The 23,191-nt window shown below is 52.9% G+C and overlaps 1 protein-coding gene across 1 annotated transcript in view; it reads left to right on the top strand.

Moving 5' to 3' along the window:
- Positions 1–22,282, top strand: part of TET3 (tet methylcytosine dioxygenase 3) — a 113,006-nt gene extending 90,724 nt beyond the window's left edge. Inside the window, 8 exon segments of the mRNA XM_058278929.1 lie at positions 5,043–5,251; positions 6,463–6,613; positions 8,660–8,749; positions 9,175–9,312; positions 13,625–13,961; positions 14,546–14,691; positions 14,693–16,188; positions 16,190–22,282. Coding sequence (XP_058134912.1) covers positions 5,043–5,251; positions 6,463–6,613; positions 8,660–8,749; positions 9,175–9,312; positions 13,625–13,961; positions 14,546–14,691; positions 14,693–16,188; positions 16,190–16,331 — 2,709 coding nt within the window. The 3' untranslated portion in view covers positions 16,332–22,282.
- The last annotated feature ends 909 nt before the right edge of the window (positions 22,283–23,191 follow it).

Raw genomic sequence — 23,191 nt, forward strand, 5'->3', positions numbered from 1 at the left:
TGTTTAGTGAAAGTAAAAGATAAGAATACCACTTATCTATTCTTAGTAGTTGTCTGTGGGTATCACAGAATTCTATATACAGAAGAATCTGGAACTGCCTAGAGCGTTCACAGGCGAGAAGCCGGGGTCCCTTGTGGAAGTGGTTCATTGCAATGAGGCTCATTGTGTCTGCCTGACGTGGCTCATGGGGGTGGGATGTTCTCTCCCCAGAGAAACCCACAGAGTGACAGCCGCCCCTTTCTCCCGCTAACTTACACGGTCGTTTAGGAGTTCTGAGTTCTTGGGCAGGAAATTGAAGATCTCTGAGGCACAGAATAGTTAGAGGCTCTTCCAGGTGAAGTTAGCGACTTCAGGAAGAGTTGGTACAGTGAGGAAGGAGAACAGCTGGCGGTGTGGACGGCAGTGAAGAGAATGTGCATTTCCAGACCCTCGGTGCGGGCGTGAAGGGCTGGCTCCTAGCTGGGCTGGTGTCTGCTGGGGGCTGGGAAGAGCATGCTTGCCTGGACACCAGCTGACCGGCAGGGGAGGGGGCTGCCAGGCAAGGCGCGAGCCCGGGACCTGTGGCCGCGAGGAGGCAAGCAGGCTGGCGCGGGACGACCTTGGGCTCAGGGGTCTGTGGACAGGTGCCCAGAGCCCAGAGAGCTCGAGACGATGCCCAAGGATGGACCAGCCTTGGGGGTATCCCTGAGCCCCCTGGTAAATGATGCTGCTTTGAAGGAAAAGACCAGGGAGAAGGGACACTTAGTGACAGTGTTCCCAGAAGGCAGGAAGTTCACTTATCTGAAGAGTGAAGAAAAAGAAGGAAGAAATTTTTTTTCTTTTTTCTTTTTTTTTTTAGGAGGTACTGGGGATGGAGTCTGGGACCTCATACATATGAAGCAGGTGCTCAACCACTGAGGTACACCTGTTCCACTGTCTTTTTTTTTTTTTTTTTTTTTTTTAAGGTACCAGGGCCAGGGATTGAACCCAGGACCTCACAAGTGGGAAGCCAGTGCTCAACCACTGAGCCATTTCGGCTCCTCTGAGTTGGTTTTTCCGTTTGTTTGCTTGTTGTTGTTTTTTTAGGAGGCACTGGGACCTCCCATGCGGGAAGCAGGTGCTCAACTGCTTGAGCACATCTGGAAATGCACAGTCTCTTCCTCACTCCGTCCACTCTGCTGGCTGTTCTCTTTCCTTACTGTATTAACTTGTCCTGAAGTCTCCAGCTTCAGCTGGAAGAGCCCCCTCCTATTCTGTGCCCCATCCACTGTTGTTTTGTGGGAAGAACAAATGGGTGGTAGGTTACAGAACGATTAAGTGGTGGGAAATGGCAGTTTTGTTTTTCTCTTCTAGCCCCTCCCATAGTGTGGTGGACGTCTGTGGTTATTGGGTTACGTGGCCACCAGATACCCCATGTCTTTCAGTGGGAAGTCTCTCCAAAAGAGTTCTACTTCCTTTGGGAATTGGATCAGGGGCAGGTATTCCCTCTCCCTGCAACGCCCTGCCCGAGTAACCCGCAGACATGACACCGAGAAAGACACTTGGTCCTTGGTGGTCACATGGCATCGAGGGCCCAGGCAGTGGACACCGCTCCGTGCCTGGCGAGTGGAGCCTCCAGCTGCGGGGGCCGACGTCTCCTGCGGCTCTCCCGCCCCATCCGGCCCTGTGCCCAGAGCCTGGGTTTTCTTTCCCAGCCAGGCTCATGTCTGAGTTGGCATCCAGACCCCCAACCAGTACGTCCAGCTAAGGGCAGGGTGCCTGGCAGATTCAGACTTGCCTGGCCAGGACTTTGGGGACTGAAGTCAAGGCACACCCCGGGTGCTCAGCAGATGATGCCTTGGACGTTGAGAGAATGAACTAAGGGAGCCACACGGTGACCCAGAGAGCTCGCTGGCACTCTGATTTTAAGGTGGCACGTGCACAAGGTGGAAGACATACCAGATAACCGAGCCTGTGAGCGGGAGAGTGACCCAGATGGCATTCAGAAGGCACAGAATAAACGCAGGCAGCCGCTCGCTCTGAGGACAGGAGAACGGCTTTTGGTAGAAGGCCCTCAGAGGTCAGGAGGCAGGTAGAAGGCCCGTGGGGGGCACAGTGCACTTCTTTGGGAAACCGCAGGAGGTGGAACGAAACACCATGGGCAGAAGTTGCGGGAGGAAGTTTTTGGTTTCTCTCGGGTGTTGTGCTGCTCTTGATTCAGTGCTCGAGAATTCCTTCCCAGAAACTGGATGAGATGTTTGTGATCCTGTGAGATGGTACAGCGGCCCCTGAGCTGTTTCTCTGTTCAGATGTTGGTACAGTCATGCCTTGTGGTCCTCTGTCCCTTGCATTTTTTTTTTTAAGATTTATTTATTTTATTTCTCTCCCCCCCCACTTGTCTGTTCTCTGTGCCTATTTTGCTGCATCTTCTTTGTCCGCTTCTGTTGTTGTCATCGGCATGGGAATCTGTGTTTCTTTTTGTTGTGTCGTTACTTGTTGTGTCAGCTCTCTGTGTGTGCAGCGCCACTCCTGGGCAGGCTGCACTTTCTTTCGTGCTGGGCGGCTCTCCTTACGGGGCGCACTCCTTGCGCGTGGGGCTCCCCTACACAGGGGACACCCCTGCGTGGCAGGGCACTCCTTGCGGGCATCAGCACTGCACATGGGCCAGCTCCACACAGGTCAAGGAGGCCGGGGGTTTGAACTGTGGACCTCCTGCGTGGTAGACAGACGCCCTAACCACTGGGCCAAGTCTGCTTCCCTGTCCCTTGCATTTTGTGCACTCCCCTCTGTTGGGTTCCTCCGTGGGCGTGTGGGCAGGAATCCCCTCTTGACAGTTTCCTGGTAGCTGCTGCGCGGGTCCAGGACCTGTTAAGGGTGTGGCCTCAGAGCAGTCTGCCTGCGCCTGCCGCGTGCCGTGTGTGTGCCAGTTGGGATGGGGTGAATATTGCAGCTTCTCCAGGCTGGGGTCAGCTTCTGGACCCTGAGCATGTGGCCCAGGAGTGCGGTGAGCTGGAAGCCGCCTGGGCACTGAGCGGAGGCCGCAGCGCCTCCAGGGCCCTGGATGCAGGGCCCGTCGTCTTACCAGCTGCTACAGATGTGTGTTGATGCCCAGCCATGCCCAGCTCGGGGATGAGGCAGCAAAGGAGGATATGCTCTTGTGGGGAAGCCCGGCAGGAAGGCAGGGAGTTCCAGCACAGTCAGACCATTACGTTGCGTGCTCATGAGTTACGATTCCCTGAAAAACCATTTTAAAAATAAAGATGGGGAAGCGGCTGTGGCTCAAGCAGTTGAGCTGCCACCTACCATTTGGAGGATTCAGGTTCGATCCCCAGGACCTCCTGGTAAAAAAGAGAAAAAAGGCGACCCAGACCTGCATGGAGAGGCGCAGGCCCCTGCGCACCGAAGCGATGCACTGAAAAGACGATGGCACAACCAGATAGAAAAATTAATAATAAAATAAAAGAGATGAGATTGGTGCCTTGACAAGGAAGCACCAGTTCTACTGCAGCCTGAAGCAGGAACTCTTGACCACCCGGAGGCGTGTTTTGTTTTGCATGCAGGGTGGCTTCTAAAAATTTCTGTTTGTTGTTCATGTTTTTAAAAGGGGAGGTTTCACATTTAAAAAAAACAAACAAACAAAAAAAAACCCCTAAACCCAAATTTCCGTTTTATTCTTGCAAAATTGGAAGAGTTAGTGCCGCTAGCCTAGAGTTCTTCCAGGCAGCGGTGGACAGGGGGAGGGCCTTGCTGACCCCCGACGGGCCGGTGCTGCTCAGCTTGCCCCAGCTGCCTGTCCGGCCCACTCTCCTCTCCTGACCTCCAGGCCCGCTCCGCTGGGGCCTCCTGGAAATGCCCACCCTGGTGCTCCAAAGCACCCCACCTCAGTGGGTTCCCAAATGCCTGGTCGGTAGAGGATGCCCATCCCACCTTCCGAGCCACAGAACGTGCTGGCCTTTGAAGGCCTCTCCCTCTCCCCAGCTTGTCTGGAGTCAGGCGGAGGCAGGTCCACCCAGAGGCAGTTTTCTCCTAACCATCTCTGGAATCAGTTCCTCTCCCACCGCGGGAGCTGGGGGCCTGGTGGGTTTTGCCTGCATATGTTAAGGATCTCCTGCTGGTCCCTCTGGTCGAGCCCGTCTCCTGCCATCTGCCTCCCGTCTAAATCACGAGGCTGTGAACACAAACCCCCTGCCTGGAATCCTTCACGGAGCCCCCCCCCCACCGCCTGCAGAGCCGGTTGCTGCCCCTCTGAGCCCTTCCCGGGCGTCTCACCTTCCCCTCCCCGCGGCCCCCCAGAGCCCGTCTGTTCACAGAATCACTTAGGGCTCCGTTGGGGAGATTCAGCCCCATTGTCCCCCAGCTCCTGGGATCCTTTGCCCTCACGTAGCTCCCCGTGGGCCAGCCTGTTCTTTTGGGAATGAGTGGACCTGGGTATGGGGGATCCCAAGGAGCAGAGCAGGATGGTACCCAAGACCCTTGCCCTTGAACTGAAAATACGCAGATGGGCAGCGTTTGCTCTGCGAGTCTTGTGGGACAAATGAACCATCTTTGGATATGTTTGGCGTACCATTTTATCTGTGTATCTCTGTTCCTGTGCCCATATAGGCCGTCAGTAATTGCAATTTTATAGTAATTAGTGCTTTTGTTTGTTTGTTGAGGTACCGGGGGCCAGGGATTGAACCTGGGACCGCGTATGTGGGAAACCAGCACTCAACTTCTGAACCACACCAGCTTCCCGGAGCTGGTTCTTTCGTTTATTTTGGTGGTTGTTTTGTTTTCGTTTTTTCAAGAGGCACTGGGACCCGAACCCAGGACCTCCCGTGTGGGAGGTGGGAGCTCAGCTGCTTGAGTCACCTTGCTCTCAGTAATTAGCTTTTATTTTGCTGTTTAAAACAATACATTTGATGCTTTTCGTTCCCTAATCACAAGGGTCTCTTAGCCTGTGTGGTTGTGGGACACCCCGGGACCCCACCCTAAGGACCTGCACCCCAGCTCTGCCGGGCAGAGGTGGGGGCGTGGCGTCCCACGCACCGACGAGCGGGTGCCCGCCCCCCGCGGCTCACGGCGCCCGCCCCCCGCCCCGGCAGGTGATCCGCAGGCACACGCAGGAGGAGAAGCTGCTCTGCCTGGTGCGGCAGCGGGCGGGCCACCACTGCCAGAACGCCGTCATCGTCATCCTCATCCTGGCCTGGGAGGGCATCCCCCGCAGCCTGAGCGACACCCTCTACCAGGAGCTCACCGACACTCTCCGGAAGTACGGGAACCCCACCAGCCGGAGATGCGGCCTCAACGACGAGTACGTGGGCGGGTGGGGCGGCGGGCCAGGGTCTCCCCTGCAGGGCACTGGGCAGGGGATGCGGGGACGCCGGGGTCAGCCCCTCTGCGACGCCGGGAAAAGCACTCCCCGTATCCAGGGCACTGTGGGATGGGGACCTGTCTTCTGGCGCCGGCTCGGGAGAGCCTGTTACCTCGGCTCGGCTTTGCCTTTATACCCCTGATAGGCTCTGACAGTCTGAAGGTGTTGGCAAGTATGAAAAAAGTGCAGGTGTCCATACATGTGAGAGATTGATGATGTTTACAGAAACTACCCTTATTGACTTTCTTTTATAAAGGAGTTATCGGAATCGAACCCAGGATCTTGTATGTGGGAGGCAGATGCTCAACCACCAAGCCGCCCCTGCTTACCCCCCCTTTTAAAAAAATAAGATGTAATTTACTTACAGTTTAACTCATCCTTTCGATATAAAGTTCTCAGAATCTTGACTAGGATTTACTGTCACGTACACCACCATGGTCAAGATACAGAAGTTTCATCACCCCCCAAAACTCCCTTGCTCCTGTTACAGTCATTCCTTTCTGCGCCCCCAGGCCTTGGCAGCCACCAACCTGTTTGCCGTCCCTATAGGTTTGCCTTTGCAAGAGTGTTATATAAATGGAGCCCCACAGCGTGCAGCCTTTCCCTGAGCTTAATGTTTCAGGGTCATCTGTAAGTGTGTGTCAGCAGCTCATTCCTTGTTATTGCTGAGTAATATTCCACTGTGTAGATGTGCTGCAGTTTATTCATTCTCCCGTTGAAGGACATTTGAGTTGTTCCCAGGTTTTATTAAGCCTTGAATTTTAATTGCAGCGTTTGCTTAAATGCTTGCCAGTGTCTGGGACTATAGAGAGCAGGTGTATTCAGACTGTGGCTTGTATAATTTTCTTGTTTGTGTGGTCTGTACTGAAGCTGGTCAAAGATACTAGAGTTAAGGCAAAGTATGAACTAAATTGGGGTTTTTAAGTAGAGTCTTCCCACTTAGCTCAAGGAACTCAGGTCCTTCTCTCAACAGACACTATGGGCTCGGGGGTGGGGGCAGGACAGGCCGCTCAGAGCTGACTTCCTACCCCGGGAAATTCGGGAAAGCACTTGGGAGCCGAAGAGTTTACGGCAGCGAGTGGGCAGCTGGGGGAGGCCGGGCCTGCGCAGGGCTTGCCTCCGGATGCCGCCTGACCTTGCTGTTGTTGCAGCCGGACCTGCGCCTGCCAAGGCAAAGACCCCAACACCTGCGGTGCCTCCTTCTCCTTCGGCTGCTCCTGGAGCATGTACTTCAACGGCTGCAAATACGCTCGGAGCAAGACGCCGCGCAAGTTCCGCCTCACGGGGGACAATCCCAAAGAGGTGAGCGGGGCTCCGCGGGCGCCCACGCCCCCTTCCCATAGTCACATCGGGGTGGAACTAGCACTCCAGGACCCAGCGATACTGAAAACAGAACTCACTTGTTATTTAACTGACCTGATCTCGCTGTGGGGATGGGGGGATGCGGTGAGTGAAAAGGGAGGCTTGCCAGGTACGGATAACTCAGCTCTTCTAGTTTAAAACAGTCTTTTCGAGGTACATTTGCAAATTCCTCGTCAGAGTTGGGCGCTCTCGAGGGGCCGTTTCTTCCCTTTATCCTTCCTGAACCTCATTTGGGGTCTGGTTGGGGTGGCGGGAGGAGGCGCCTCCGGGCCTTGAGCCGAGCCAGGTGGCCTCGGGACTCGCCGCAGCGCCCGCCCCCTCCCTGGCTACCGCGCTGACTTCTGACGTCGCTGCAGGCGTCCCCTCTGCGGCCTCCGCAGGCCTCGCCCCTGTCCCGGACCCGGGGCCTCTACGGGCTTCACTGCAGGTGCTTCCCTTCTGCCGTTTCTCCTGCGCTTCCCGCTTTGAAGGGCGTAAGGAGAGGCGCCTCCTCTGGTGGTCCAGGCGCAAGGTGGAGCGCGCCTGTCTGGGCTCCCTGTCATTTCACCTCCAGTCCTTCTCCCTCTCACCTGGGGCCTGAGGATTGGGGACTGAGAGCGGCGGGAACTCGGCGTCCAAACCTCTCCAAGCCCCTCCTCATCCAGCGGGGCTTCCCTCCTGCCCCCTGGGCGGGGGCTTCCTTCCCTAATGTGTGTCCTGTCTACGCAGCCCATAGAAACTTCTGGGCTCAGACGTCTACACTCCGCTTGTCCAAAGTAGGAAGACGCATCTTCCAATTCAGAACCCCCTTTTTCCTCGAAGCCTGGCGTTTAGACTCCTGCGTGAGCTTGAAATTGTCTAATTTGACACTGGACTTCTGGTGGTCGCGGCAGCCACCGTTTCCCGGGCACTCCCAGGTATTGCTGGAATTTCGTGACACCCAGTGATCCAGGCACTGCTGCCCCTCCCTTTACAGAGGCGGCCACGGCTTGCTCTAGGTCACTTGGCCTGCGAATGCTGAAGCCGGGATTTTTTAAAAGCAGTTTTATTGAGATATATTCACATACCATATAATCTATCCAAAGTGAGCAATCAGAGGTGAAGCCAGGACTTGAACTCCCGCCCACGTGTGCCCAGAGCTCACGCACGTTACCACCACGTCGTGCCAGCTTCCTGGCCCCACACGCTGGTGGCGCCCCTGGACGCCTGGCGGAGCTGTCGCCTCACTCCCTTTCCGATGCTGAGAACTTGATTCTTGTCCTCTCCTCTCCCCTTCCTCCTCCTGCTCAGGGCGTGCCGGGAGCCTCTGCCAGCCCTTCTTGCTGCTCTCGGAGGGCCCCAGGGGAGTCTGTAGACGCTTGTGGCTCTCTGCCAGATGTGGCCACTGCCTGATGATGACGTGGTCTCTACCTGCCCAGTACAGGAGCCACTGGCCACGTGTGGCTGTTGAGCATTTGACATGTGGCTAGTGCAAGAGTAACTTATTTCTTGATTTTATTTAAGTTCAATGAAAATATAAATTCCAGTTGCTGCTTGTGGCTAGTGGCTAACACATTAGACAGGGCAGATCTCGAGGCCAGAGCTCTGAAGTCAGTCTGTGTACGATCTGGGCCTGGCTGGCCATGGAATTCCTAGCACACACCCTGACCGCCTCTCTCTGCCTCTGTTTTCCCGACTGTCACAGAGGAAGAAGAACCCGTCCTCACCGCTCACACTTTATTATGCACGGACTATCCCACAGCGGAGATCTAAGGTGCTCCCTGCTGGAGAGCATATTCTGAGCTGGGCTGGAAGGTAGAGAAGCAGTAGCTTAGCACGAGAGCCAGGGCTCCCAGGCTGTGGCTGTTCCTGGTGAGCTTCAGTGTCCTCAGCTTTAAAATGGACATGGCACACACCCCAGCTGTGGAAACGCCATCCCGCGCCTTTCTGCCCACCTCCCCGGTGCGTGGTGCATGGTCTGCCAGGCCCGGCCGCTCTGCACATGGGTGACGGCGCTTCTCTCCGCAGGAAGAAGTGCTCCGGAAGAGTTTCCAGGACCTGGCCACCGAAGTCGCGCCCCTGTACAAGCAGCTGGCCCCCCAGGCCTACCAGAACCAGGTACTGCCTCCCAGGCCCTGCCCTGCCCAGGTGCCGCCTGTGGCTCTGGCCAGCCTCCCTGGGTTGGGAAACAGGCGAAGGGGCTCCAGGGTGCTCCTTCTAGGGCAAACCCAGCCCAGACAGCGTGCCACGGTGTCATCCCTTCTTACAGCAGCCCAGCTCCATCCCCACGCCCCACTGTCCTAGGAATCCTCCACCCGTTCAGGTCTCCATAGGTGAGGACGGGTTTTTCTCCCGTCACTCCTGCATCTCCCAGATGAGACCCAGGGGACCTGGGATAACCCAAAAGGAAGTCAGGCCCTGCCAACCAACTTTGTTGGAGCAGGAGTGCAGCCGGAAGACCTCTCTCCTGCCGGGCAGCCTCCTCCGTCCCTCCCGGGCCACTCACCCCGGGTCACAGAAGCACCTGTCCTTGACCTCCACAGGTGACCAATGAGGAAATAGCGATCGACTGCCGCTTGGGGCTGAAGGAAGGGCGGCCCTTCTCGGGGGTCACGGCCTGCATGGACTTCTGCGCCCACGCCCACAAGGACCAGCATAACCTCTACAACGGGTGCACCGTGGTAAGGAGCCGGGGGCACAGCCTGGGAGGCAGCCCTGCTGTGGTCCCGTGCCGAGAGGTGGGCTTGGGAGAGACGGGCGCAGAGACGCTTCTCAGGACTCCTGGAGGTCCCCTGCCACCCACGTCGGCCAGAGAAAACCCTCTCTGGAATGAATGGGCAAGGCTGGCTTGTCCATTGGCTGGTCGACCTAGATCAGCGCGTGTGGATGCTGCACATGCGGCTCATTGGGCACCTGGAGTCCCCCAGTTACTCAAGTGGGGTTCCAGCTCTCTGTGGGTACTTAGATTTAAACGCAAACCTTTCCTTTTTTTTTTTTTTAAGATTTATTTTATTTCTCTCCCCCTTTCCCCGTTGTCTGCTCTCTCTGTCCATTTGCTGTGTGTTCTGTCTGCGCTTGCCATGCGGCACTGGGAAACTGTGTCGCTTTTTTTTTGTTGCCTCATATTGCTGCGTCAGCGCTCTGTGCGGCGCCACTCCTGGGTGGGTTGCACTTTTTCACGCGGGGCGCGCTCCTTGCACGTGGGGCTCCCCTGCGTGGCACGGCACTCCTTGTGCGCGGCAGCACAGCACATGGGCCAGCTCACCACATGGGTCAGGAGACCCTGGCTTTGAACCCCAGACCACCTATATGGTAGGCGGATGCACTGTCAGTTGAGCCACAACCGCTTCCCCCAAACTGTCACTTGATCCATTCAAGCAGCAAGTGTTTATTGAGTACCCGCTCTGCCCCAGGCGCTGCTCTGGCTGCCCAGGAATACAGTGGACCAGTCCCTGCCCAAGTCTGTGCTGTGGCCTAGCCGTCAAGGCTGCTGCGGTGAGAGGAGGTGCTGTCTTAGATGAGAAGGGGCATGGGGCAGACGTGCAGGAAGCGAGAGGAAGCTGTGAGCGTCGGGGTGGGTAGTGCTGCCGGGGCGGGGAGAGCTGCCGGCACAGGGACCAGCTCAGGAAGGGCCACTGGTGGGGCAGGCTGTGGTGCGTGCAGAGGCAGCTGGAGTGGAGGCTTCTCCCTCCAGAGGCGAGTGAAACCACAGGCAGCTGGCGCCAGCTCTCGGGGAGCCTCGAAGGCCAGGGCAGGCTGCGGGGTTTATTCTGTGTGGGGGGAGACGCCCCTGGAGGGCTCTTTTTTTTTTTCAGCTGGGGAATGGTAAGAGGGCGTTCACAACTTATTGATGAAAGCTCTCTCTAGCTGCTGCCAGTGGAGAATTAACGTCTTTGCGGGGAGCTGGGAGCAGGGGAGAATAGGAACAGGGAGACCAGTTTAGGGGGCTGGGAGAGTGCAGGAGTGAGGGGGAGGTGATGGGTAGATTTGGGGATGATTTTGAGGATGCCGCTGAGGGCCAGGATGAGGATGCCTGAGCAGCAGGGCTGTCTTGGTGCTGCTTCCTGAGATAAACCGGCGGGGAAGAAGACCAGGTTTGGGAGTGAAAAATCAAGAGCTGGGTGTTGAGATGCCCTCTAGATGTTCAGGGGGCAGGGTGGAGTCGGCTGGAGACTCGACCTGGCCTTTGAGCGCCGCACACTGCTTGTATCTGGAGCCCGGAGGCTGGCTGCTCTCTCCCAGGAGCAGGTGCGGCTGGAGGAGAGGGAGGCTTGGGTGAGGGCCCTGGAAGGCTGCTGGCCCCTGCTGCTCCGCTGTGTCACTGGGTCCCCTCCGGGGGGCCGGGGAAGAGGCCAGGGTGGCCACCTGGAGGCTCCCCTGGATCCTGGTTGTAGGTCGTGTCCCCGTGGGGATCGAATGCTTGACCCCAGGATTTCAGTTCCCCGAGACATCTTCCCTCCCTGTTGTCCAGGGCTGAGAAGCAGGATGGGGCAGGCTCCTGCCTCACACCCTGAGGGTTTCCAGCTGTGAACGTGTAGAAAGGGTGCGTCCTCCCGGCTGAGGAGAGGGGGGTCACTGGAGAGAGGGGAAAACAGTGAAAAACTGCTAGAGTTTTGAGCTAAAGCTATATTTTTGTCCAAAATGAAGCTTATTTTTTCCTAATAAAACAATAACCACTCTCTGCAAACAAATTTTAAATAGTGTGACAAAGAATAAAGTAGAAATCACCTGAAGTCTCCGACTGCAAATCACTGTGAGCATTCGGACACTTGAGAGTGTGCATGGGCAGTTATAGAAGCGCCTTACCCGGATGAGATCACGTGATAGCGACATGCTGTTTGTGAGCCGCTTTTCCTCACTGAGGGAGATGTGCTGGACAGCCCTCTATGCCAGTTTATTTCCACGTTTATTCCACCAATGCCAGTGCCCTATGGATGGACACTAAGTTGCTTTCAGATTTTTATCTCTGTGTTATCACATCTTTGTGCAGTAATCTCCTTTAGGGCTGAGGAAATGGACATTTTACAGACTTAAAGTAATTATTGTTCTACCCATGTAGCAACACTGGATTTAATCAGTCTTTTTAAATCTTTGCCTACCCGAGTAGCAAACATACAATTTCCAGTGAATTTTTGTGTTTTTAAAAAATATTACTAGAGAGACAGGGCATCTTTTCTTCTTTTTCTTGGCTGTTTTTATTTCATCTTTGTGAATATTCTATTTATGTCCTTTGCTTCTTTTTTTTTTAATATCAAGATAGCTATATCCCTTTTCTCTTTTAGATACTGGGATTGAACTGGGGACCTTGTACGTGGGAAGCGGGTCCTCCTCCAGTGAGCCACATCGGCTTCCCTGAGTTGGTTTTTTCATTTGTTTTGCTCTTTGTTTTTGTTTTTTTTCCAGGAGGCATCGGGAACCGAACCAGGGACTCAACTGCTTAAGCCACATCTGTCCCTATATCTTTTTTTAAAAAATTTCAAATTTTTAAATTTAACCCCCCCTTGTGGCTTGCTTGTTGTCTGCTCTCTCTGTCCATTCGCTGCATGCTTGTTTTTGTTTTTTTGTATTTTTTTTTTAACCCGTCTCCCTTTTTTTTGTTGTTGTGTCACCTTGCTGAGTCAGTTCTCCGCGGCGCTTGCGGGGTTACCTGCCTTCACAAGGAGGCCCTAGGACAAGAACCCAGGGCCTCCATATGGTAGACGGGAGCCCAGCTGATTGAGCCACAGCCACTTCCGCCTGTATCTGTTTTAACATCTTTAGGGTGTCATTTGTTTGTTAGGGAAAGGAGCACATTTTTGCCACACCTTGCAAATATTCATTTGCATTTTTACCTTTGCCCTGTTGTTTGAGGTGATCAGCCCAGCCCAGACAGGCCACGGGGGTCTGCGGTCCAGGCAGATCCGGGGCTGAGCACCCACACTTGCTCTGGGGAAAAAGCGGGCTGGGTAGAGCTTGCAGAAACTGTAAATGAAAGATCAATGTGATGGCGTAAAAATGTAGTTTCTATTCAGTGATAAAACACCATAATCAAAATGTAAAGGCCAGTACAACTGGAAAACAGCATGTAACAAGGGACAAAGGGAACAATATCCCTGATATACAAACATCACTCTGTAGAAGTGATTAAAAAAAGCAATAGTCCAATGTAAAAATGGGCAAAAGACATGAAACTCACAAAAGAAGGAATATAGTTAGAGTAAACTTGAAAAATCAAACCTCAGTAATCAGAGAAGTGCACACTAACAAGATACATTTTTGGTAATAAGCAGAAAAATCTTAAAGGCAGAATTATTTGCAACAGTCTAGGAAAATTGAAATTCTCACATCCTGCTGGTATAAGTAATAACCGATAATCTTTTTGGAGGGTATTTGAGCAATATGTGGCAGGTTTACTTCATAGCTTTTATTTTTAAGAAATGAAGTATCTTCAAAGAGGCAGCTAAAAGGATATTTCTGACAGCATTATGGTAGGGAAAAATTGGAGACAAGTTTAAATGTTTGATAATAAGAGATTAGTTAAATAAAACAAACTGACGTACCCATAATGTAGAATAGTATTTTGTGGATTTTAAATTGTGTTGGGGGAGGCATTTACTGCACAAGAAAATGTTCATTTTATGTTAAGATGAAATGAATGTATAATAAGATTCCATTGAATGACCAGAAAATGGGTATCTGTGTGTGTGTCCCCATATTGGGCAAAATGCTTTACAGGATTATTTCTGGATGGTAGGATTGAGGAGATAACTTACACTCTTTTTGCTTGCCTAAATTTTCTATGACTAACTGCTATAGCTTTAATAAGAAGGAAAAAATGTTTTAGGAGCTCAGGACCAGGAAGATAATTGTGGCAGGGGGAAGTCAGCAAAGAGCACTGGGGCTGGCTGGACAGATGCAGGGGGGAGGTCGTGGGTGGGGGTGCTCAGAGCCCTCCCCTACCCGGGCTCGGCCACCCCCAACCCCTAGGTGCTCTCCTTCTCCTTTTCGGGGCAGGTCTGCACCCTGACCAAGGAAGACAATCGCCGCGTGGGCAAGATCCCCGAGGACGAGCAGCTGCACGTGCTGCCGCTGTATAAGATGGCCACCACCGACGAGTTTGGCAGCGAGGAGAACCAGAACGCCAAGGTGGGCAGCGGGGCCATCCAGGTGCTCACCGCCTTCCCCCGCGAGGTCCGCCGCCTGCCCGAGCCGGCCAAGTCCTGCCGCCAGCGGCAGCTGGAAGCCCGGAAGGCAGCGGCCGAGAAGAAGAAGATTCAGAAGGAGAAGCTGAGCACTCCCGAGAAGCTCAAGCAGGAGGCCCTGGAGCTGGCTGGCATCGCCACCGACGCAGGTGTGTGGGGAGAGTGGCGTGGCGCTGTCGGCGAGGGGTCCCTGGGCGGCACCCACCCCTCACCTTACTGCCTCATGCTGGGATTTCCAGGCAGAAACATCCCAGGCCTGTCCCCAGCCCTCCGGACCGTCCCATTGTCTGAATTTTGTCAGATTTCTATAGCAGCCCCGGGTACACGACAAACCTGATAGGAGGCACTGTGGGATTTTTGACTGTCGTGGAATTGAGCTTTGTAAAGAGACAGCTTTTCAGGACCTGCACCCCAAGAGCCCGAGGGCAGCCGTTGCTTGCGGGTGTGCTTTGGGGGCGGCAGGGTTCAAGGGGCGCAGGTGGTTGCCGGCACCCGTTTGCCTCCTCCCTGGTGTCCGCCTGCTCCTGACTTTCGGGGGGAGCCGGCCAGCATGGGTGGGCTCTACGGGGGTGCTTCCGGGAAAACTTGCGGCGCTCTCTAGGGCAGGGATGAGGAGACCCAGTGAGTGAGCCGCTTCTGACCGGGCCCCCGCCAGCCCCGGCAGGGCACATCCATCCCCTGCCGTGCCATGGTTCTCCCTGCTCCTTCTCTTGTCTTGCCTTCTCTTCCCCAGGCCTGGCCCTGAAGGGTGGATTGTCCCAGCAAGGCCTGAAGCCGTCCATCAAGGTGGAGCCGCAGAGCCACTTCAGCTCCTTCAAGTACAGCGGCAACGCGGTGGTGGAGAGCTACTCGGTGCTGGGCAGCTGCCGGCCGTCCGACCCCCTACAGCCTGAGCAGCGTCTACTCCTACCACTCCTACTATGCACAGCCCAGCCTGCCCGCCGTCAACGGCTTCCACTCCAAGTACACACTCCCCTCGTTCGGCTACTACGGCTTTCCATCCAGCAGTCCCGTCTTCTCCACCCAGTTCCTGGGTCCCGGCACCTGGGGACACGGCGGCAGCGGCGGGGGCAGCAGTTTTGAGAAGAAGCCAGACCTCCACGCGCTGCACAGCAGCCTGAGCCCGGCCTACGGCGGTGCTGAGTTTGCCGAGCTGCCCGGCCAGGCTGTCCCCACGGACCCCCACCACCCCACTCCTCACCACCAGCAGCCTGCTTATCCAGGCCCCAAGGAGTATCTGCTTCCCAGGGCCCCCCAGATCCACCCGGCGTCCAGGGACCCCTCTCCCTTCGCACAGAGCTCCCACTGCTACACCAGATCCATCAAGCAGGAGCCGGCAGACCCGCTGGCCCAGGTCGAGCCTGTGCCAAGGGACCCCGGCAAGGTGGGCAAAACACCCGTGCCCGAGGTGTCGCAGAACGGAGGGCCCAGTCACCTCTGGGGGCAGTACTCAGGAGGTTCAAGCGTGTCCCCCAAGAGGACTAACCGAGTGGGTGGCGCCTGGGGGGTGCTCCCTCCTGCGGAGAGCCCCGCCGTCGTCTCCGACAAGCTCGGTTCTTTTGGGGCCGGCTGCTTGACCCCTTCTCACTTCCCGGACAGCCAGTGGGGGCTGTTCCCCGGTGAGGGGCCGCAGCCAGCTCCCCAGCCCGGAGGACGGCTGCGGGGCAAACCGTGGAGCCCCTGCAAGTTCGGGAACGCCACCGCCACCTCCCTGACCGCGCCGGGCCTGACCGAGAAGCCGTGGGGCGTGGTGGCAGGGGATTTCAACTCGGCCCTGAAGGGGGGTCCTGGGTTCCAGGAGAAGTTGTGGAGCCCCATGAAAGGGGAGGAGGGCAGGATTCCAACGCCGGGGGCGAGCCAGCTGGACAAGGCCTGGCAGTCCTTCGGTGCGCCCCTGGGCTCCAGCGAGAAGCTGTTTGGGGCCCTCAAGTCCGAGGAGAAGCTGTGGGATCCCTTCGGCCTGGACGAGGGGCCAGCCGAGGAGCCCCCCAACAAGGCGGCGGTGAAGGAGGAGAAGGGCGGCGGCGGGGAGGAGGAGGAGGAGCTGTGGTCGGACAGCGAGCACAACTTCCTGGACGAGAACATCGGCGGTGTGGCGGTGGCACCAGCGCACGGCTCCATCCTCATCGAGTGCGCCCGCCGCGAGCTGCACGCCACCACGCCGCTCAAGAAGCCCAACCGCTGCCACCCCACGCGCATCTCGCTGGTCTTCTACCAGCACAAGAACCTCAACCAGCCCAACCACGGGCTGGCCCTCTGGGAGGCCAAGGTCAAGCAGCTGGCGGAGCGGGCGCGGGCGCGGCAGGAGGAGGCCGCCCGGCTGGGCTTGGGCCAGCAGGAGGCCAAGCTCTACGGCAAGAAGCGCAAGTGGGGGGGGCGCGGCCGCCGAGCCCCAGCACAAGGAGAGGAGGGGCGCCGTGCCCACGCGGCAGGCGCTGGCCGTGCCCACGGACTCGGCGGTCACCGTGTCCTCCTACGCCTACACGAAGGTCACCGGCCCCTACAGCCGCTGGATCTAGGGGTCGGGGGGCTGGCGTTCCTCAGCCTCGGGCCCGGCCCGAGCTGCCTCTGTGGTGCTTTTGCCCCCACACCCGGGGCGGGTTGGGGGTGCAGAAGTTTTTTTATCTATCTATACATATATAGATACGCATATATATGTATTTATGGTCCAAACCTCAGAACTGACCCGCCCCTCCCTCGCCCCCACTTCCCCAGCACTTTGAAGATGAAACTACGGCTGTCGGGTGATTTTTTTTTTTTTCCCGTGATCTTAATATTTATATCTCCATGGTGGGTTTGTTTTCGTTTTGTTTTGTTTTTTTCTTTGGGGGCGGGGGGGGATGTTATTTTCTCTTTGTTTTTAAAACTCTATCCTTGTATATCACAATAATGGAAAGAAAGTTTATAGCGTCCTTTCACAAAGGAGTAGTTTTAAATTCCATTTAAAATGTGTATTTATTGGGTTTTTTTAAAGCGACAGCAGTAATGGTAAAGGCTCAGCAGGAAAGGCCAGCAGCACTCACTCCTCCTGGCGAGGCCGGGCCCCCTGGGGGGCTTGCAGGGTCCCCTCAGCCGTGGCCCTCACGATAGGATGAGCCTCCCCCGTGGGGAAGGACAGTCTCTGTCCTCCGGTGGGTTGGGGGGGTATCTGTAGACAAACATCCAGGCCGCTGAATTGGAGTCAGTGAGGGGTGGGGGGCTAACGCGCCCCTCCCGGGCACCCGAGACGCTGGCGTCTGTTCCCCCAGAAGCCAGGCTGGAAGTAGAAGGCTTCAGGCTTGCTAGTCTCCACACTGAATGCTCTCTGGTATTTATCAAGTCACACGATGGCAAGGTTCACTAGCAGTACCTCCTGACGGCGCTGGAGGTGAGGGGGCTCTCCAGAGCCGTGCCCACCGAGCTGACACGCCCATTAATACTGGGCTGAAAGAATCTGTCTTAGTGGCAGTTTGTTTTTTAAGAATGCCCCCAAAGTCTGTGCTGATACCGAAAAAGGGCTACTGTATCTTTGAAATCAAGAAGTCGAACCCAAGCTGTGAACCGCAGGCGCAGGAGCTGTGCGGAGCCTGGTGCTGTAGTATTGTGCTGGAAGTTTCTTGACTCTTGGGCAGGTCGAATCCTGCAGGAGCTCAGCAAACCAGTGTAACAGCAGTTAACACATCTATCCTTAATCCTTATTCCTGGATCTCCACCTTGGACATTGGTGCATGCATCACACTTGAGCCCACCCCCTCTGTGCTATTATTTGGGGGGGAGGGAGGCGCTATACTTACCAGTTTTAAAATGGAAGAGTCAGACGATCTTCAGCAGGTGGCTATGATTTTCCTTCCAAATGGGTGCCATTTCTCTCTCTGACCCTTTAATCCTTCCTGTCCTCCCCTGCCCACCCACTTTGCCACGCCCATTCCAAAATTCTGGTGCATTCGTTCAGTTCATTGAAATGAGAATGTGGTGCTTAAATTCTGAGATATTGTCGAGAGAGGTTGGGCCTGACAGGTGGAAGCAACACTCCTCTACAACAAGTCGGGTTTCTGGGAGTGTTGGTTTTTTCCCCATGGTATTAGCAGAAATAGCAGGGTGCCTTTGTGGACCTGTGGTGAGGGAGGCCGCACCCTCCACTGCACAGGAGTCCCACAGTGAGTGAAAACCGAGCCCTGGCTACATCCAATATTTACTGAGCAGTTGTATTCAGATGTGGGTCTTTGTGACAGTGAGTTTAGCAATCAGATGACGATGCTAAAGGCAAGTCCCTGCACTTCCAGGTGCCTTGTGTAAGAGCTGAGAACCGACCCGCTGGGTGTTTACTGTAATGTTCCCAGAACACTGGCGGAGAATTGCTGTAAAATGTCCTGAGCATTTATGTGGTCTGGTTTTAACTGTACATAGTGAAAGATTTTTTTAAGCACTTTTGCCTAGATTTAAACAGCAACTTGAAAAAAAAAAAAGTATGTTTTAACATGTAATTGTGGGAGAATTGTAAATAGTAGCTGAATATTTAACGTGCTTTGTCTATCCTTCACTTTTACCATAATCTGTAAAGTTGCATTTATTTTACAGGACAAAAATGAAATATTATTGCTTTTGAAATAAATACCCAAGAGCTTATCAGGATTTAGAATTCTTCAGAACTCAGATTTATAGGAAAACCTCTGACCTTCAGTTTGACAAGCTAAAGGCAGCAGAGTCTTTAATGAGCATGCTAATTTTCTAGTTTTGAGGGAAAGTTGGGTCCTTTAAATGCTATTTTGCTTATCGCATCAGTACTTTTATGCAGGTCTCATTTGACTCCGTGCTTAGGTAGATGCGGGGGTGCCTTGAAAACATCATTTTAAATGATCTTAGCAAGAAATACAATATTTTACGAAACATTTTGAGAATGTGACCGTCTGTGTGGCCCGTGAAAGCCCCAGGCCGGCTGTTGGTTTGGAAGGTCCCGAGTGTAACCCAGGTGATTCTGGTATGTGGCGCGCGTGAATCTCCCTGATGTATGTCAAATATACTTTCCCCCTCATCGCCCTTTGGTAGCAAAGCCATTAGATGCAAGGAGAAACCAGTACAAGCTAAAAGCATGTGACTTCTGTCCCCCCAGCCCAAACAACTTTGGGTTCATAAATTTCTAGATTAGCAGACAGGCTGCTGAGAGGCCGTCTCCAGTGGACATTCCCATCCCCCTGAGAGTGGTGTTCTGAGAGTTAGGTGGTGCTGTTGCCGTGCTCAAGCCCATGCTGATTTTTACACACTACATATATAACCTACCTCAAATCTCAGTCATTAAAATTAGCATGCTTTAGACGTATATTTTAAAAGTAACTATGCACAGCTATTTATCCCCCTTTGCTGCTGAAGGTTTCTTAAGGAGAAAAAAAAAATCAAATTTTTATTTTTTACTGGCACTGTCATTTTTTAAGTCCTAAAGATGATTAAACAAGACATTTTTATCATGAGAAGAAAAATAAAGCCATTGCAACTAAAGAACCTAACAGCACGACCAAGTTTTAAGAGCGGTTAGTAATATAGCAACAGAAAACGATGGAATTGTTAGCAGTCATCTCCCCAGTATGCCCCGTCCACAGACACCAGCCACGTGCAGCGCAGACGTTTGGCTCCTTTTTTTTTTTTTTTTTGCTTTGTTTTGCTGTCCCTGCATCTCGTGTGCAAGGGAGGTACTCGCAAAGTTCTGTGCTAAGAGATTTTAAAAATAAAAATGGCTGCGCAGCAGGTTCTCACTAAATAACTGGTGCTAGCTCAAGAAACCATTACATAACCATCGGAAATCTGGATGAAAGGTGTTTCTTGGATTGGGGGTTTTTTTGGTTTGTATTTTGTGGTTCTGTTTTGTTCTGTTTTTTTTTTTAAGCAGGGCCTACGTTTCCCACACCCAGCTCCGTGGGTACTGCTTTGCCTTCTACCCGAGATGACAGTGGTATGCGTGGAAAGAGATTATACCCTGTCCCCTTTTGGCCCGTCCACCAGCCTCTTTTGGAAACAGTTTGCAGAGAAAGGGATTTTTAAAGCGCTAAAGCAAGGAAAGAAGTCTGAGAGCTTCATAGCTTTGTAGCAGACAGCATAGGTGTGCAAGGATGGTTGACGACGAGTAGATGGTGATGTCATTGGCGCGCGCTCCAGCCACATGTCCTTCTTGAAGTTTAGCCACCACCACATCTCAAACCAAGGCGGCGCTGGTGGAAAACTAAGATTATATCCCTGACGTGCCTCGATCAATCTCTCTTTCCTTTTGTTACTGAAGTGTGTTTCATGGACTAGGAAGCTTTTTTTTTTTAAAATGAATTGAAATAGTCTAAATAAAATGGTGCTATGGTGTTTCAATGTGACTGTCCCCGACCCCGTCTTGCTGAGGTGCTATCAACATGACGAAACCACAACCAACCAAAAATAAGATGGGCTCCAGTGTCTCCTGGCTTTTTTTCCTCCTCCTTTTTGGTGCTGTCTTCTTAGATCTCTGGTTACTGTGCTAAAATCTGCTCTGAGCAGTTTTGGTTGTTGTTGTTTTGTTTTGCTCTTTTCCCTTGGTGGCCAAACAAAGACGGTGGAGAAGGCAGCTAGCTCCTTTGCTTCCGATGGGCGTGGACCTCACTGGTGCAGCAGGTGCTTTGGCTTCAGACCTGTTTCCTCAGGTCTAATGAGAACTAACAGGTGAAGAGTGCTTTTTGGGAGGGGGGAGGGTGCTGGGGACTCCTGTGTCCTCTGAGAGGCAGGCGTTCCCCCTAGACAGGAGCTCAAGTTTTCTCCTTGCAGCCCGAGGGCGCTTTACACGCCAGGGTGGACCAGACAAGATGGAGCTCCTGGTTCAGCTGCCACTGGCTGGTGCCACGGTGGGCAGGGGGCGTCCTTCTTGGCTCCTTGCAGCCTTTGTCCCAGTGTTGCTTCTTCCTCTGGTTGGTAACACCTCATGTCCCAACTAAAGAAGGGAGCTTTCCTTTGCTCATCTGATGCCCTTGAGGCTGCTTTTTAGTTGGTGCTACTCTGAATTTCTTCTTGGGTCCACAGGCGTTGATGTTTTAAAAACTCAACAGGAAAGCTCCATTTGTGTCATCCACTGTCACGATAATTTTTAAAAATACCTCAAAAAAAAAAAAGACATTGCAACAACTTCAGAGATTCCGTGAGGGTCTTGATACCTGCGTGTTATCCTTTGGATGACCCACTTGACCTTTAAGAACCGGGGGTCGTTTTATTTTCCATTCTTCAGCAGTTAAAACTGCGGCACGCCAGAAGGAAGGAGCACGGTTGACTTTATTTCATTTATTTTTAAAGTTCTGCTTTTGAATAAAATGTGAATTTCCTAAGCCCACCTCATTGAGCTTTTCTCAGTCGTCATTGCTGTCATTTGAAATGACTCCCTCAAAACCTAGGTGGTTTTTTTCCAGCTGGCTACATCCATAGCAGTACATGACCAACATACCTGGACTAGAAGGAACGACTTGTGAAGTGCATACCCCCGGCACATGTTAAAATCCCACACTCGGGCGTGCACGGAGGGTTTTCAGATGTGAGTGCAGAGGCCCTCGGCTCGGTGCTCCCAGCAAAGCTAAGCAATAGGCTTCTCCCGTGAGCAGAGGCTGCAGCAAGAAATCCAAGTTCTACTGTTGCTTTTTGCTTAAGAATCAGTGGGCCTCAGCCTCCTTCCTTACTTGCTTCTCTTCCGATATCAGGGATGCTTTTTGTAGTGGTTTTGTTTGCGCTTTTCTCATTTTGACTACCCATCATTCAGGGATAACATCGCTATTCACACGGGGATTTAAGAAATTACTCATTGGCTCATTTGAATATCCAAATTTTCTTAGTTCCAATACTTTTTTTCGAGGGGGAAAAGGGGGAGAAAAACAGGAGTGAGGTCATTTCTTTTTCATGTATTTTAAAAAAAAAAAAGCAAGGGCAGGTCGTATTGTGGCATATTAATGCATTAGACTTAATCTAGAACCCCTGTAGCTTTTTGATGTGTTTTATTTCTTCTCTTTGAATTCCTGTTTGGTTACTTGGCTTCCAATGGAGGTGAACTTAACAACCATACTTGAATATTCCGTCTCGACTTTGTAACTGTGGCTACTTGAAATGAAGTTTATCTGGGGTTGATGGATGAATGGTAGATTTTTGCAATGTCTCAAGGCAATAGGATGTGTATTATTAAACTGTAGATATTCTTAGTACAGTAAATTTATGCTGATAATTTTATTTTGTATAATTTTTACCTTTTTGTTAATATTTTTTTTCCTCCCACTTTATTGGTTGACTTCCTGAGCTACCCATCCCACCCTACCTTCCCTTCTTCCCCAGTGTTTTTGGTAAATTTAATTTAGGGTGCCTAGAAATTGCAAGTATGTATCCTTTTTTGATTTGTATTTTATTATAATTTACACAAACACCTGGGTTTGTGAACTGTATTACTCCTGGTATCTTTAAAATATTGTGGGTGTTTTAATAAATTTTATATTTATTTTTTGCACTCAAATCCAGCGTGGCTCCTTTTTTCCCCCCCTGGCTGGACCCAGGACCAACTTGTGCCATGTAACGGTCTCCTGGAGTCTCCCCTTCCAGTGCCTGTTGCAGATGCAGAAACGAGCCCTGGTGGTCTAAAGGTAGTAAGAGGACCTGTCCTCCCCCTCCCAGCCCCTGCCTCGTGCCCAGGGGCGATCTATCCGCTGTGAAAATTGGGTCTGAAGGGGGAAACATCGTCTCTTTCTCATCTCTCTCTCTCCTCTTCTTTCCCTTTAATCATTTTGTCCCCGTGTTCATTCTTTCTCACACACTTCCCCCCCTTCAGTGTGTAAATATATCCATGTTTACATTTTTAAGAAATGAAAAAATATAACAGCATGACAATATATCTTTGAATATGAGTAATGCATAACTACATCCTTAACACTTGCCTAGGATTTCATGGTATGGCTATTGAGGCATCTAATCTTTGAACTCTTCAAGGTCCCAATTTGTTGCAGTTATGAACTGAACTGATTTAAATCTTCCCATGCCAGGTCCCACCTGTCAAACTTGCCTCTGCTCTCAGAAACATCCCACTATAGCCCCCTCGGGCACGGGACCACGGGCTTGACTTCTCGGACCTCCTGGCCGACGCGGGGCCAGGCGCTGCTGCCCGTGCCACCTGCCTGGTCCCACCTGGGGCACCCTTCTTTACCTTGTGGCCTGCAGCCGTTAGCACCTCGCTCCAGATGGGGTCTGGCAGGTCCAAGCTGAGCAGACAGGCCCCAAGGAGCCTCACGGTCTGAACACATCGAGGCTTATTCGCTTTTTAAGCAGCCAAATTGTGCCACAGGCCGTGTGGCCTGAGAGAAGACATTTCATCTCTCTCAAACATTTTCATTGCCCATAAGACAGTGTCATGATACTGTATATAAGACTG

The sequence above is a fragment of the Dasypus novemcinctus genome, chromosome 17 (assembly GCF_030445035.2).
Source record: "Dasypus novemcinctus isolate mDasNov1 chromosome 17, mDasNov1.1.hap2, whole genome shotgun sequence".
In the NCBI taxonomy this organism is placed as follows: Eukaryota; Metazoa; Chordata; class Mammalia; order Cingulata; family Dasypodidae; genus Dasypus; species Dasypus novemcinctus.